Source organism: Manis pentadactyla, chromosome 2 (genome assembly GCF_030020395.1).
Source record: "Manis pentadactyla isolate mManPen7 chromosome 2, mManPen7.hap1, whole genome shotgun sequence".
In the NCBI taxonomy this organism is placed as follows: Eukaryota; Metazoa; Chordata; class Mammalia; order Pholidota; family Manidae; genus Manis; species Manis pentadactyla.
The window spans coordinates 108919465-108934804 of NC_080020.1; the positions used below are offsets into that span (position 1 = coordinate 108919465).

Here is a 15340-nt window from a genome sequence, read left to right on the forward strand (position 1 = left end):
AAATAATTCTTTAAAGCATTTTGATTTCTGTAGTATCAATAAATTCCTCAGTTATCCTCAAAGAATATTAAAAAGGAAAGGTTAAAAAGTGTTTTAAAAATTCAATCAACACCCTCTGGCGATAGCCAGTGATGATAACGGCTTAACTCACATTTCAGGTTACTATCTAAAAGAGTAGTCAGGCTTTTCTTAAAGATTTTGAGTAGAATGTAACAGATTCTTGAGATTCTTGCAAGTTTGGATTCCTTTGCAACTTAATCTCTATTTGTCATATTTTAAAGTTTTAAAGTTTATTAACTACATGTTATTTCCCCCATTAAAATCCCTTCATTGCTATTATATAACAAAATTTTTTAATACTCTACCACTTTGTTTGATTTTTTCTGTGTCCACATAAAATAAGACTTTGTATTCTCCTCCTAAGGACCCAGACTGCAGATAATGTGTCCCATACTGGTCAATCAGTCTTCGGTAGGCGCTGTAGTCATACAGAGAGGGAAGGTAGGAGAGTTCCTTCCAGAATGGCTCAGCAAGTTGTAAAAATTCTGGGTTGTTATTGAAAAACTGAGCGACTTCCACTGTGTTCTGAACAACCAACAACTGATAACTCTGTGGGAAGAAGAAAGAGTAAAAGGAGTTTCAGGTTGAAGATAAAAGGTAATGGAAATAGTTCCCTGACCAATGTCTTCATCAACTGCCACCTCCAGCCCAGACTATATGAATTTTTATTTTTGATGCATGTTGAGGTCTCTTCTGGACCCATTCACTTGAAGCAATCTAAGGAATTTTTGGAAATTTAAACAAGAATAATATCTCTGTAATATCATGGTAATTTATTTTATACATGGTCTTTAAAACCCCAAGACCAAGTTGTTATGGCCTCCTCAACCAGAAAAAATAAATCAACTTTATTAACTGCTAAATAAGCTCACAAATAAGTATATAAAATAATGTGTCCCTAGTGTCTATATCTTGATGATGACTTAATAAGTAGAGTGACCATTTAATTTATCTCCCATACTGGGGCATTTAAAGGTTAAGACACTCTATAATGAGGTCTTCAAAACACTTCCTAAACATCTTTCAGTGATATACAAGACATATCTACCTGATGCCAAATCCTCATTTATGTGAACAGTATAATATGGAAAGGATAAAAGTTTTCACAGCTCATTATTTTCACAGCCAGCTTCCTAGTCATAAAATGAACAAAAGCAATATTCCTGTACACCTCCTTTGTGTGATTAATCACTGACTTTAAGGAGATGAAATATGCAGATTATGAGTGATGGTCAGCCTGAAAAATTATTTAGCAATAAGTGTATATCATCTCATCTGTTCAGTTTACCCAAGATAAAAGTTTTAGTATCTCAAAACAACGAAGTATCTAAAAATGTCTCTAAAGTAATAAAATGTTTAAAAAATCTTTTATTTTCATGCACCTTCTAAAAAAGACTTTAGTATTAGTGTTTAGGAACATATTAATTGGATTTCTTAAATTGTATATAACATTTAAAATAGTAGCATCAGTTATCATTAATTAGAAATTTAGGATAGTTTTAACTAGAAGACTTACAAGTAAGGAGCTTTTTTAGGATTTTTCAAATAAGAATAGAGACTTTCATGAGAAAATTAAAAATATAAATATAATATCAAGAAGAATTAAGATAGTACCCTTTAAAGAAATTCATTGCATTATCTCTTTGAAAATACTATTGCCCTAACTGAAATATGAAAGCTGATCCTTCTGGTACATGCACTTTTGTTTATGTTAGAAAAACTTAAGCCAGTAAAATATGGAAAAGTTAACTAATATTTCATACTAACCTTCTTCTTATGGATTTCATCAGTATTTGAAATATAACTGTACGAAGAAGATGATGAAGATCCAAAAAAGGAGCGTTTCCTACTAGATGATGTAAGTTCTGTCGATGTATGTTTCATGTAAGACCAGCTGCTATTGTAAAATTCATAATTAAAATCATTATTTATTTTCACCTAGAAAGAAAATGAAAATGTTTGCTATGACCAAATCAGGCCATGAATACAACCAAGAATTTTTGTCATAGATCCTTAAATATGGATATTGTCTTCATTACAATCTTCTCCAAAAAACAAAGCTCATCATTGACACAAAACAACAGTAACTCTCATTAATACCAGGCCTGCTTGAGTATAAGGAATACAGTTCATTCTATAATTACTCTGCTAAGCAGGAGACATGGTATCAATAATGGCAATCCCAACTGATTCACACAACACGTTTGTGTACAAACATCTTCCATTTTTCTTTAGTATCAACCCTTAGCCCTGAAGTGAGCAGATCAATGAAGCTACACTAACAGAGAACTATAAAGCAGTTGGTTCTTGATTTTTTTCATCTAATGGAGGGGAACAGAGATGCAAATAGGTAATACAAAGAGTTTGACCTTTTGAAATTTGTTTTGGAATGCTCTGTGTGATCTAGTAATGGGTTTAATTTTCTAATTCTCTTTGGCTTCAACAAATGCAAAAATTGAATTTCCTTCCTATGTTGGGTGGTAGAAGAAGAGTCCAACCCAAAAGAATTTCAAAACAGACAACAGGAAAGTCACACGTGTCTGAGAAGTGACAGATCCAGCGTTCATGGAGGGGACAATTGTGTATTCACCCTTTATTTTATCCTAGATCAAATGTCAAAATGAAATACTCAACAGGCCTTGCAAATAAAATGAATGTTGGACTTGTCCAGTGAAAGAGAGTGATGAAGAAGTGGCACATATGCTTTCTAAATGGACACCCAACACTCAAATCCTTCACACATGTAACTACAGGTTCTAGTATTGACACTGTCTATCTCTCAAGTAAAGAAATAAATCTGAAGCTTTATGTAAAAATCTCTGTTTTTTTTTTAAATGAGGCAACTAATTTGCTAAAAATGTCAGTCACCGTAAAAATAAAATAATACGTGCAAGATGACTCTGTCTCCCAATGTCTGCTCTATATAAATATTCAAATCAGTAACTCTCCTTCCACAGCATTTGGGTTTTTAGTGTATATCCATACACATCTGTGTTTGAAATCAAACCATAAATAAGCACAAGGAAAATTAAAGTCATACATATGATACACTTTAAAAACAAAACTAAAAAGAAAATGACAGATTATGCAGCCATCTTAAATGATGCCAGTGAAGAAAAAATATTCCTGTTAAATGTGAAAGAAGGTATGAATGTGATAATACTGTTAACTGATAATTCTAGTATATTTCAGTCCAAAAAGACTAGCGAGAAATTCACCAAAATGCCAGAAAATATTATCCTACTTTTATCACTACCTCTGATGAAAATTAGGTATGCATGCTAAAAACATGCTGGAAGGTAATGAAGATTGATTTAATCATGACTTTCATTAAAACATTTTCATTTATACTATGATATTGGTTTGTTTAAAAGTTAAATGCAAAAATTCAGCTCAAGCTGAAATGGAGAAATATGTGTTCATATTGACTACAAAAACAGCATTATTTAAAGTGCTATTAGAGATTTCTATAGCCACTGAACAGTGTCTCAGTACTATTTGGTTTCAGATAGACACAGAACTTAGTCTTTTTCTCTCTCTGTGAAGAGATGTTTTCTACCTTCCTTTCAGTGTAAAAAAATTGCTTATTTTCTCTCATCTTCAGATACATAGTTCATAGTTCATATATTTGATTCATGATTTATACATATAAGCCTCTTAATTTACTTTACACATGGCTCCAAGGTCATCTTTTTCAAGGTAGTGTGATCTTCTTAAATTTTCTTGATTAATGCCCTCTTCCTTCCTTAGATCCTGCATTCCCCAGACTGATCCTTCCTCTGTAACCACATATTCAAACATCCTACACCCTGACATCTCTTACTCTTTTGACTCTTGTTGTATTACAGTCAACCTATTATTGAACTTCACAGAGACAAGCTCTCCAACTTATTTCCCCCTCTGTCTCCCCATCAGTACCATGATTTGTTCATTTCCTTCCTGATGCAGACAGGCTCATGGTTCATGACTTCAGCCACTACAGTATAAGGAGTCACAAGAAACACATACTTGGTAATTCATATGACCAAGTATGTATTTCCCAGGTATATTTGGTCTTCGTCCATAGTTCCTAAAAACACTACAGAGTCTTAAAGGGGAAATGGGTGTTTTTCCATGTTAGTGAGAGACTTTAGACCTCCACCCAAGGGTGGGACTGGAGGTTGAATCAGCCAATAGACAATAATTTAGTCCATCATGACTGCAATGAAGCCCTCACAAAAACCCCCGAGGACAGCTTGTCACTCTCTGCTCTGTTAAATCCTGCTTCTCTGTCAGGGAGATCTTCTACACTTGGGGAGCCAGAACACTTCCATGGGCCACGGAGCCAGGCCTCAAGGTCTGAGAGGATAGAAGCTCCTTCAGCTGGGGCCTTGCCCTATGTCTCTCTTCATCTGGCTGTTAACTTGTATCCTTAACAGTATCCTTTATTAAACTAGTAAAGGTAAGTGTTTTCCTGAGTTCTGTGAGCCACTCTAGCAAATTAATCGAACCTAAAGACTAGGTTGTGGGAACCTCCAATCTGTAGCCAGTAAATCAGAAGCACAAGTTAACTGCCTGGGGCTTGTGACTAGTGTTTGCAGTGGTGGGGGGAGGGCAGTCTTGTAGGACAGAGCCCTTAAGCTGGGGAATCTAGTGCTGTCTCTGGGCAGATAGCATGAGAATTGAGATGACTTCTCCAGCACCCTGTTAGTGTTCAAGAATTGCTTAGTATTAGGTGTGGGAAGATCTCCTCCCACAAACTGACACATTAGAATCGAATCTGAGAACCTGAATATAGTTATAGTCTATACTATTACTGCTGTGCATAATATTGTTATTGTTATGTATATATATATATATATATATATATATATAAGAAAACACACCCTCTCAACCACTCTCTTGCCAATGAACTTAACTCCCTTGCCTGCATACTTTCACCATCATTTTTGCCTCGCAAAAAAACCCATCCCTGGTTCAGTGCTTGCAGCCAAGCTGCTTGGCACTACTATAGAAATATCACACAACTATAGAGGGGTGCCCCTCTAGTCCACTCATGGTTTCCAACCTCAGTGGACCCTCCATACATTTCAGCTGTCCTCTGCTTCCCCAGTCAGTTCTCTCTTTCCCTTTCTCTACAGAATCTGTTTCAAAAGTTCTGCACTTACCTCAGCCTCCCATCTTACAATAGCTTCCTTCACCCTCAGATGACCTTAACCTCTTTCTTTACAAACACTCCTGCTATCAGACAGAGACCGTTTAAATTTCTGGCTAACAAATTTACCAGTTTATTAACGCTTCCTTGCTGCTTTTCCTCCCAGGTGTCCCTCTGCCTGTCTACAGCTATTTTCTCTCTCTTCTCTAGATTGCATTCACTCCTACTCTTTAAAGGACTTAACTTGGTTATTGTTGCCTCTTCTACAGCTTCAATACTTCTTTCTCTGCTGACTCGTTGCTGTCAACACTTACACCCATTCTAGCCCCACCAAAGTGCAGTACGCTGCCAGGACTCAAGAGTCACTCTTCTAAGGTTCAGGTCCCTGTTTGTCATCTATTATCTCTGACTGTGGTGAATTATTCAGCATTTCTTTGCCTCGATTTTATCATCTGTAAGATAGAGATGAGAGTACCTACCTTTTTGAGTTATTATAAAGAAAAAAGATCCATTCAAAGCACTTGAAACAGTGCATAGTACATAACGGGCTCTTAGTATATGTGAGCTATTACCAACAGAAGCAGCCCAGGATCAGATAATTAAGCATTAGTTAAAATTGCCTTTAGAATATGTTTTTGTTATATGCACATAGGAGCTCTCTTCCAAAAATATAATGAAGAAAATTCAAGCTCAGCTACAGGAGGATCCATTTTCTCCACCCTAATTGTCACTCAGTGCCATCTGCATCTCATTACAGGCGGAGAATAACACCACAGTCTTTCAGCAGCCTTCCCGCTGAGCTAAGCAGAGCGACACCTTCCCAGAGTGACGTGCAGGAATGTGCTTATGTTCCAAAGGCTCCCACACGGTATGAAAAATATGAGGGAACAGAAAGGGGCTTGCTCAATAAGAAACCGAGTTTGCCCTGCATAAACTACGATGCTGATAACCAAAACAGAGATCATAAGAGAGACTGACGGATTCTGTTTTGTTTATGTTCCACAAGCCAACTGCCACCGTCCACCTCATCGCCAAATGCCCAGTGGCCCTCTGTCTCTCTGAACGATGGAGGATGTTCTCTGCCTCTGACGTTCTCTGCCTCCATTTCTCACGGGCCTGCCCTTCAGTGACTGACTCACGGCCTACTGCTGCCACCTCGCCTCAGGCTGGATCCTCAAAACAGCTCTATTCTTCACTCAAAACAGGCTATAATTTCCCCTCTACCTCTGAAAAAACACTTTCTAACTCAGTGACTGGAAAGGCATTTTAGATGTCAATCCAAAACCCAGGCCAAGCTGAGAACGAATGTCAGGATTAGGCTGCTATGAAATTATTTATCTTCTTCAGAAACTGCAGACTTCCAGAATGTCTGCTTTCCAACTATGTCATAAATTCTCTCCCTAATTATTTTCTCTGTTCTGTAACCTCCTAAATTTGATCCCCCCTCAAAAATATATATGTATATGCAATTTTCCCTCTCACAGGCTCCTGGGAATAGAAGAAAAAATACTCTATATGTGCCTCTCATTCTCCCTTCTGGTCATGGTTAAATTACAGTACATGTTATTCACCATGTAGAATTTAGAACTGAAAAAGCAATTAAGTATAATACATTGGGAGAGTAACATATAGCGGGAAAATAAATGGCTGTGAAGCCAAAAGATACAAGCTTAATACTCACTAATTTAGTAACTTGAAGTCCTCTGAGCCTCAATTTCCACATATATAAAACAGTAAAATGACTTACCCTCCAAAAACGTGAGGATTAAAACTCTACAAACTGCTTAAAATAGTGCAGCTGCTACAGACAATATTCAAAACTTAGAAGCCAAGATTAGTTTTTAGATCAGTTTCACTTTCCATTTTCCTGATTCAATAACTCTTAAATGAAATACATTTTATTTTAAGTTGGAGGAGGTGCCTTTGCTACCAAAACTGCTTTCTGGAGAAGATTAATTTTGGTCAACAAAAGGCCCTTCCATGATAATTGCCTTTAGTTTTGGCTTACAAATTTGAGAGGAATAGACAAGAAGGTCTGAGCTGGGTATTTTCAGAGTTAGGGGAGGAAACGGGAAGAGAAGCACAGAGGAGATCTTGGAAGAGGAGGGCAGGAAGGAGGCTAGCACAGGACGAGTCCTTCTGTGGGGTTTGGAGGGGATGGACACCTCAAGAGGCAGGGTGTCAGCTGTTCCTGGTCATTGTGTTAGCACCACTGCAACAGAAATCTCTCCTCTGCACTCCCTCCAAACCTTCAGGAATGTCTGTCCCCTAGAGCCAGAACTGCTTCCACGCGAGTAGATTTTGCGTTGAAATCAAGGAGCAGAATGAGTTTAGGTGTGTATGGCAGAAACCTGTGAGAAGCAGGAGTCCAGAGAAGAGACCCCGAGACCAGAAGCTCAGTCTGGCGAGGATGGGAACACAGCCCCACTCCCACGCTACTGGGTGGGCAGAAATTGCTCATTTGGGAAGCCTTACCTGGTCAAGTGTAATCTGTGCATAACCTACAAAGCCCCGTTCTGAGTGCCCTGGAGAGGCTGCAGCCCATGTGCATGGAACTCATGCCCAAGGAAGTTCAAGACATTTTCACAAGAAGAACTCTGGAATAGCAGTAAAAATGCCATCTACCTCAGCAGGGATAAATTTCAAAATCATAATTTTGAGTGAAAAAACAATGGAAGGCTATACCGTGTGATTTGTTTATATAAATGGCAAAACTAAATCACACATTTTTATTTAGGGACAAAGACATATGGGCTAAACATATATAGAAAGACAAGGAAAGGATTAATACACAAGATGAGATAGTTGCCGGGGGTGTAAGGGCAATGTGATCAGAGAGGGGTGGATGAGGCTCTTTAAAAGTCACCGGCAATACTCCATTTCTTAAGGTGAGTGGTACACATATATGAATATTCTATTGGTTTTCTTCCAACTGCATGTATGTTATTCACACTCTTTTGTATAAGTGAGGTGTTTAAAAATAAAAGCATTTTAGTCGAGGTGACACTGTGACAGTGGTAAGGAAATTGCCTTACCACTGTCAAGGCAAGGACCTTGATTTTTATACCCATACACAGACAGACCCTCAGGTTCCAGCCCAGACAGAGCATGGAGTTGAAAATAAGACAAAAGGATAGTTTGGCTTTAATGACACAAAAGTATCATTGCCCTACACCCCAGAGTTAAATAATATGTATTCTGTTTAAGCCCATATAAAACATTTAAAAGAACTAGCTACATATTAGGCCACAAGTAAATTCCCAACAAATACCAAACAATTATATCATATAAATAACAATCTCTGGAAACAATTGACAGACCAAAAGTATATTAAATCAAGGTAAATAATTAAGTACCTGAAATGTATAAGAGAGGATATTTCCACTCAGTCTGTAGAAATCTTTTCCATCCCCACTAAACACCTTCCTGCATTGACCACCAAAACTTTTAGTGTTGAAGACTCTGCTCCTGAACTGGCCAGTGAGTTCATTGTAACTGTTTAAAAACAAACAAACAAACAAAAGGGATGAAAGAAGGAAGAAAAAGCCATTAAAAAACATAAATAGCACTTGGCTGAAAAAAGTACCATTAGAGAACTGTAGAAAGTCTTGAAATACATTACAGTTAAGCATTTCTTTGAGAGAGCTCAAATATAGAGAACAATCCTATGTACATCACATATTACCCAACTTCCCCTGTGCACTGTAATAGCCACAACTAAAAGCTGGGATAATCCAAAATCCTTTCTGCCTAAGAACATGTTTGGGAAACACACAGCCTTTTTGCATCTATAGCAATAGCTGGTTTTGAATTGAATCTATAGGTGAAACTAATACAATTAAGATTACACTTGACAAGAGAGAGTTTGCAAAGAATTTCAGCTAATTGCCTATTAGCATGCTGAATGGTATATGGTAAAAGGAACATTTACCATTTCTCTGTTAATGAATTTTAAACTATTACAGAAAAAAATCACTTCTATCAGTTTAGAATAGGTTATTTTAAAGTCTTGAAACATTAACTTGGGTCTGGTCCTTTAAAGTTCCTCAGAATTCTTTTGGAAAAGGCCAACATAGTATTGTCCCAATTACACTTGGAAATGAATGTCCCCAGCTAGATTCCACAATTACTTTGCAGGCGGAATATTTCACCACATTGCTGTCTGTCTTCTTTCGCTTCTCTTATTCTGTCTCTTCTTTCTCTTGGGCAGCCCCACATCACTGAATCAGTTCTCTCTCTCTCCTGTGCCCCCCATCCAATAGGGTAATGGACTATCCAGGGCTTTCCAGGTCCAAGGGGTTTCCATGGATGCAGGACTTTTCAGTGCTAAAACCAGGACAGTCCAGGGACAACTGGCCACTCTACATTTTACCACATATATTTACAGCTTACACAGGTATATATTTTAAAAGTGTTTCAGGATCTGGCAAAGATCTCTGAGCCAAAGTCTTGGCTACTAGGTGCTTTGTTATTAGACTTACCAAGCCATAAAATAAAACAAAACAAAATGAAAAACTAGCCCACTGGTGTGCACAGGAAGCTGCTAACACCTTACCCATTTCCGGTAAGTTCTATGTTGGGAGGAGGTTTATCGATGTCACAGGAAGGTCTACTTTCTAAATCGTCACATCTGTCTTCATCAGCACTGTCTTCTTCGCAGTCAGAATCCCCATTGCAAACCAAGGATTTGCTGATGCACTGACCTGTCCACGAAGAAAGGCCCTCACAAAAAATGAAAGAGGGAAGAAGGGAAACACCACCTGGGATCAAAAAGGTCTCACCCCCACCTTTGCACTGATACTCTAATGTGGATTTGAGATTAATCCTCAGAGTATCCCGAGAAGGACTGGTGATTATTTTGGTCCTCATTTTGTAACACACATAGCTGATACTGACACCATCCAGAAACAAAATTGAAAAAGAACCTGAATTCAAATTCTAGGCTTTCACCCCTAATCAAGCAGAGTCTGAATAATCCTCCATAATGAAATCTGAATCCTCCCAAATCATAGGATGCCAATCACTGGGAAAATAAATCAACCTCCTTCCTGCCGTTCAAATTTTGAGTTCTTTTTTGTAATCACTGCCCACAGCACTAAATTCTGAGATATTTAGATGTGTAAGATTTGAGAACAGGGGCACTGAGTCTAAAGTTCCCATGTTAAAGATGAAAATTTTTAAAGCTTAAAACTCAACATTTCTTTAGCATCTACTCTGTGCAAGACACTCTTCCAGGTGTTGGGGTACAAATATGAATAAAAATGGTATTTGCCAGGCTTTTTTTATACTTTATAATTTAATAATGAAGACATAGGTCATTATAATTCAGCAACATAATTGTTACGGTAGTCATAAGCCAGGGAACCACAGAAACACAGTAGCATACAGATGATCTTAGCCCCTGCCTACCTGCCCAACATCATCTGAAGCCATTCTCCTACTTGCTTCCTATGCTGTAGTCATTATGGATCACTTACATGATGAAAAGGCCAGGCTTTCCATCATTTCTGCTGGCCTTGCTCTTATAGTTCTCTCAGCCTAGAAGGGTTTTTCCTGCCTCTCACCTACTTGTCCTTCAGTAATCAAATGATATATTATCTCCCCTTGGAAACCATCCCTACCCCATAAGCTATAATGCATGTCCTGCCGCAGTGTCTTCATAGCGTGCATTGCACACAACTGTCCTGATAGTATAACAGGCATGCCACTACACTCTCACTCAATTCAATGCAACAAACATTCATGAAAGTCTCTTCTGAATACCAGGCACTCTAGATGCAAAAATGAAAGAAATATAATCCATATTTTCAAGGAGTTCATGGCCTCCCCAAGAGAGACTCCCAAGCAAACAAAGACTCCAGACTCGGCACCATGTTTGTAGGAAATGAGAAGTGATTTGTTAATTAGCTCAATCAATTGGTGGGCTAGGGAAGACTTCCCAAAGGAGGCATCATCTGACTTGGGTTTTGAAAGTAAAATAGGAGTTTGGCACACTTCTAATGCAAGGATCATATATGAAATAATGTTTAAAATTTAATATTTTTGTGAGAAGAGGCTATGTGTTTCATTTCTATGTCCACAACCTTCATCAACTATATCTGGAGCATAAGAAGAAGAATAAATATTTGTTAAGAGTTGTTGAATTAATCTGAATGCACAAATTCAACATAGACAATAGGTCAAATAATACTCAATGCCAAAACTATGTTTCAGTACAGGGTGATCTGCATTGCTCCTTGTTTAGCTAACTAGAGATGCTTTTCTTGTAAACATAAAAACAATTTGTCCAGCAACATGATCTTTGCCCAATCTCTGTATACATACCAGACTCACTCTACATCATCACCAAAAATGCAGTGAGTAGAATTCTTTGGGTATGCCAGTTGTCATATGTTCTTTTCAGAGGCAAAGAGTATCTCCAAAATTTATTACCAGATGCCTCCTCTTGCATTTGAAAGAATGATAGTTGAGTGTATGATTAATATGCCAAAAAAAATCCTACTGATATTTGGGGAAAACTAATTTTTAGGCTAGTATAAATTCAGTAAAATTCAGAAAATACATACTGAGAAAGTTAATTAAACAGTAGTTGAATTCACACTCTGCATGCCAAGCCTATGGAAAACACATACCTGAAAAACACCTGAAACGCTCTCCACATCCCTCTTCTGTTGGACATCCTCGGGTCGGCTCACATGATCGTGTTTCAAAAGCACTTCCGACGCAAGGATGACCCTCATACTGCCCATAAACAGAGATTGATCGCCTTCGAGTCTAAATACAAAATAGTGCTTTTTAATATCTCTGGTTTCCTTTATCCGAGAAATAAAATCTGAGGGAAATTAACACAGCTGGAGAAACAAGTTCAGGAAATTGTTCTGGTATCGAAAACCTCCAATATCAATGAACCCACAGACCCACTCGTCCTTGAGTCCAGTGATACTGGGTTGTTATTTATAGAGCTCTCCCAGCTACATGTTATTCTCAAGGTTGGGTGTAAAAAAAATTGTGAATTTTTAAGAAAGTAACCTGAAAGAGTTAGCTGAGTAGATACATAAGCAAATAGGTTACAATATAGAATGATTAACATTTTTGCCAAAGCTGTGTACCAAGAGCTAATTACAAAAGGGGAAATGAATTTTGCCACAGGAAGGAAGGGTACTGAGGATGGGGGTTGAAATGAAGAGGAGTTCAGGTGACCTTTAGAAAAGTGGGGGCGATTGATTTGAGCTGAATGTTAAGCAGTTTTGGGCAGTGTAAGGCAAGGCAAAACAATATGGAGAGAGAGAAATATGCCAACATGAAGTCAAGTTTACAAAAGAGAAGCTTAGGTAGTCCAAAGGTGAAGTTACACCTACAATGGAATTTTACCAGACAGACAAAATCACTGACCTCTGAAACGGGACATATAGCAAAGGCAAACCTCTGCGGGGCAAGTATGGGAAAATTGAGGAAATTATCAAGCCAAATGAGAAATAACTGATTTGTCCTAAGATGTATTTAATCAATAGGAAGACATGTTTAAACAAAAAAGATCTATCTACAAAATTCTTTTTCTCTCCCATCAATCAAATGTGCATCTTTTCAGCTTCTCCCTGTATTCACCTTTACCCCATTAATCAAAATGAAGAAAATCTGAGATTTCAGATAATTTAAACCTTGAGCACAGACCGATGGGAAGACTAGATATACAAAACAATATTAAATCTATTCATCCATCCTAAGTTGGACTGAAAGGGGGGATTCCCTGGGACAGTGAACCACAGTAATGTAATTTAAACTCCGAGCAGTTTTGCTTCTGCCTGGGCTGGGCTCTGGCACCTGTCACTGCGTCCAGGCAGAGCAGACAGGGAGGACTATGAGTGGGGATGGAACACAGTACAGTTTCTTGATGTGTTTTTAGTTTCTGTATTTAATTGACGAGGATACCTCTCATATTAATTTGTGGGCTATTAATTTGTCTTTATCTCAAGCTCCTAAGCATAGGCTGTAGAGTTTGTGTAAGTCATGTTCTCCATTTCCATACACAGGATGACCTTGATGGTTGCCCAATCTGAGTCTCATTCTCGCCTGTCAAATTCTGATCTTACAACCCCTTTTTCATTTCCACTTGTCTCTTTCTGGATGATATGTTGGTGTTATAATCTAGGAATGTATCCATTGCATGATGACCTTCACTCAAAGAAAAAATTATTAATATGAAAAATATTTTCTATCTACTATTTAGTGTTCTTTCTTATTTTAATTATGAAAATGTTTTCCATGGTTAGTGTTTGCTTGGTTTTAGCCTTATTCTTCACAGACCTGTTTGCCTATAGTCAGAGTTGTCGTCTATTTGCCAGAAGAAAAATTCTGCATTTGTATAATTTATTTTGTAAGTAGATTCATGTAGGTACTACATAAATGCTTAATGAAAATGGTTATTATGATGATTTTTCAAAATAGAAATTATCTTCTGTAATATGGTTTGGTTATTTTAATAATTAAAAAATTATCCTTATATATACATTTTTGTCCAAATTGAGCCACCTTTAAAATAATTTCCAAATATTCAATCATGTTGTATACTTAAAATTAATATAATTGTTTACGTCAATTATATCTCAATAAAAAATTATATCTCAATTAAAAAACCCATTCAAATTTTCAGAAATTTTAACACAGACATTATATTTTTGGCATTTATCTGAAGGAAATTTTCAGAGGAGAGGACAGATGAGGATGAGGATGTACAAAAATATTCATTAAAGTTTTTATTTATAATAACAAAAAATGTGAATTGCCTAAATCTTAACCAACACGAAAGTGGATTAGTAAGATTGACATATTCATATAATGAAACAATACAGCTATATTAAAATTCATGCTGACAGTAAAATGTAAGTTAAAGTAGTAGAATGCAAAGTTATGATCACCTATTCCTATTTTAAAAATCATAAACACATGGAGAGAAAATAAATTGAAAGAATAAATACCAAAATGCTGGTATATTGGTTTCATCTAAATAGTGGAATTTTAAGTAGTGTTTTCTTTATTATTCATTGTGTTTTTGTCAATGCATAATTTACAAGGAAAAAAGTAGACATTTGTAGAAGTACTCTATAATCCCCAGATCAAGTCTGATATATTATTGATATTATTTAGGAATTAAACCTTAAAGCATTGCAAAATGTTTGACTTCTCATGGTCACTCGCTACTTGTTAGGTAAAACAAAGCAGCCATTCGCTACATGTTAATGTTTGTTTCAAATAAGGAGAAAAGTTGAACCCAGTAAATAGGAAACAGATTTTGGATTATCCACCAACTTCATTTCATGCTATTCTTATTTCTCTAATAGTTAAAGAGTTAGTGAGTTGCTCTAAACTTTTATATGTATTTCCAGGCTCAAATTACAATTTAGAAAAGTCATGCAAGAAAAATGAGAACGCAGAAATTATTTTACTATAATTTTAGCTATTAAATAAGTCATACTTTTCCCCTTCAAAACACTAATTATGTTTTCAAGAGACATAAAAAAATCAAAACTTAATGCCATTTTGTCCATACCTAAGGTATTTCTGCATACAAAACAACAAATGCAAAGTTTTTGATGGTCCTACCTGAGTTTTAGTACAACCACTGCATTCTGACCAAGGCCCAAAGGAATCCCACTGGCAATTGACTGGAGAGGAGGCTCTGTCAAATTGTTATAAAGCAGGTAGAAAGATAAGAAAGAGGAGACATAAAGAATAGTCAAAAATAGTAAAAAATTTGCTTTACAACTTTTTTCCTAAGAGACACCAAAATTATCCCAAAATATGTAAAAATATATGTGGAAGGGATCTTACTCTTTTTAGAGATTAACATTTATTGAGCATCTCTAATGTACCAAACCCTATTTAGACACCAGAGTTATAGACTTAATGAAAGAGATAGGTCACTGACCATTGATAGAATGGAGGACAAAGACAGAGATGTATAAACAAATAATCTACTGTAATAATTAAATGTATCTAATCTGATAGGTTTCATAACAGAAATGTGTACAGTATAATGTATTATGGAAATATAAACAAGATTCAGAATTGGGAGGGTAAGTGAGAACATATATGAGGAAGGTATAAAAGCCTTTGAAAGGATTCTGAGTGATGAATTACAGAGTTATA

At 36.7% G+C, this 15340-nt stretch overlaps 1 protein-coding gene across 1 annotated transcript in view; it reads right to left on the reverse strand.

Annotated features, from left to right (window-relative positions):
* Window positions 1–15340, reverse strand: part of C7 (complement C7) — a 48525-nt gene that overhangs the window by 25540 nt on the left and 7645 nt on the right. The window contains exons 3-8 of the mRNA XM_036910875.2: window positions 14795–14870; window positions 11827–11968; window positions 9750–9897; window positions 8551–8689; window positions 1828–1998; window positions 366–609 (exon numbers count right to left, since the gene is read on the reverse strand). Of these exons, the coding sequence (XP_036766770.2) occupies window positions 366–609; window positions 1828–1998; window positions 8551–8689; window positions 9750–9897; window positions 11827–11968; window positions 14795–14870 (920 nt within the window). The remainder of the gene's footprint in view (window positions 1–365; window positions 610–1827; window positions 1999–8550; window positions 8690–9749; window positions 9898–11826; window positions 11969–14794; window positions 14871–15340) is intronic.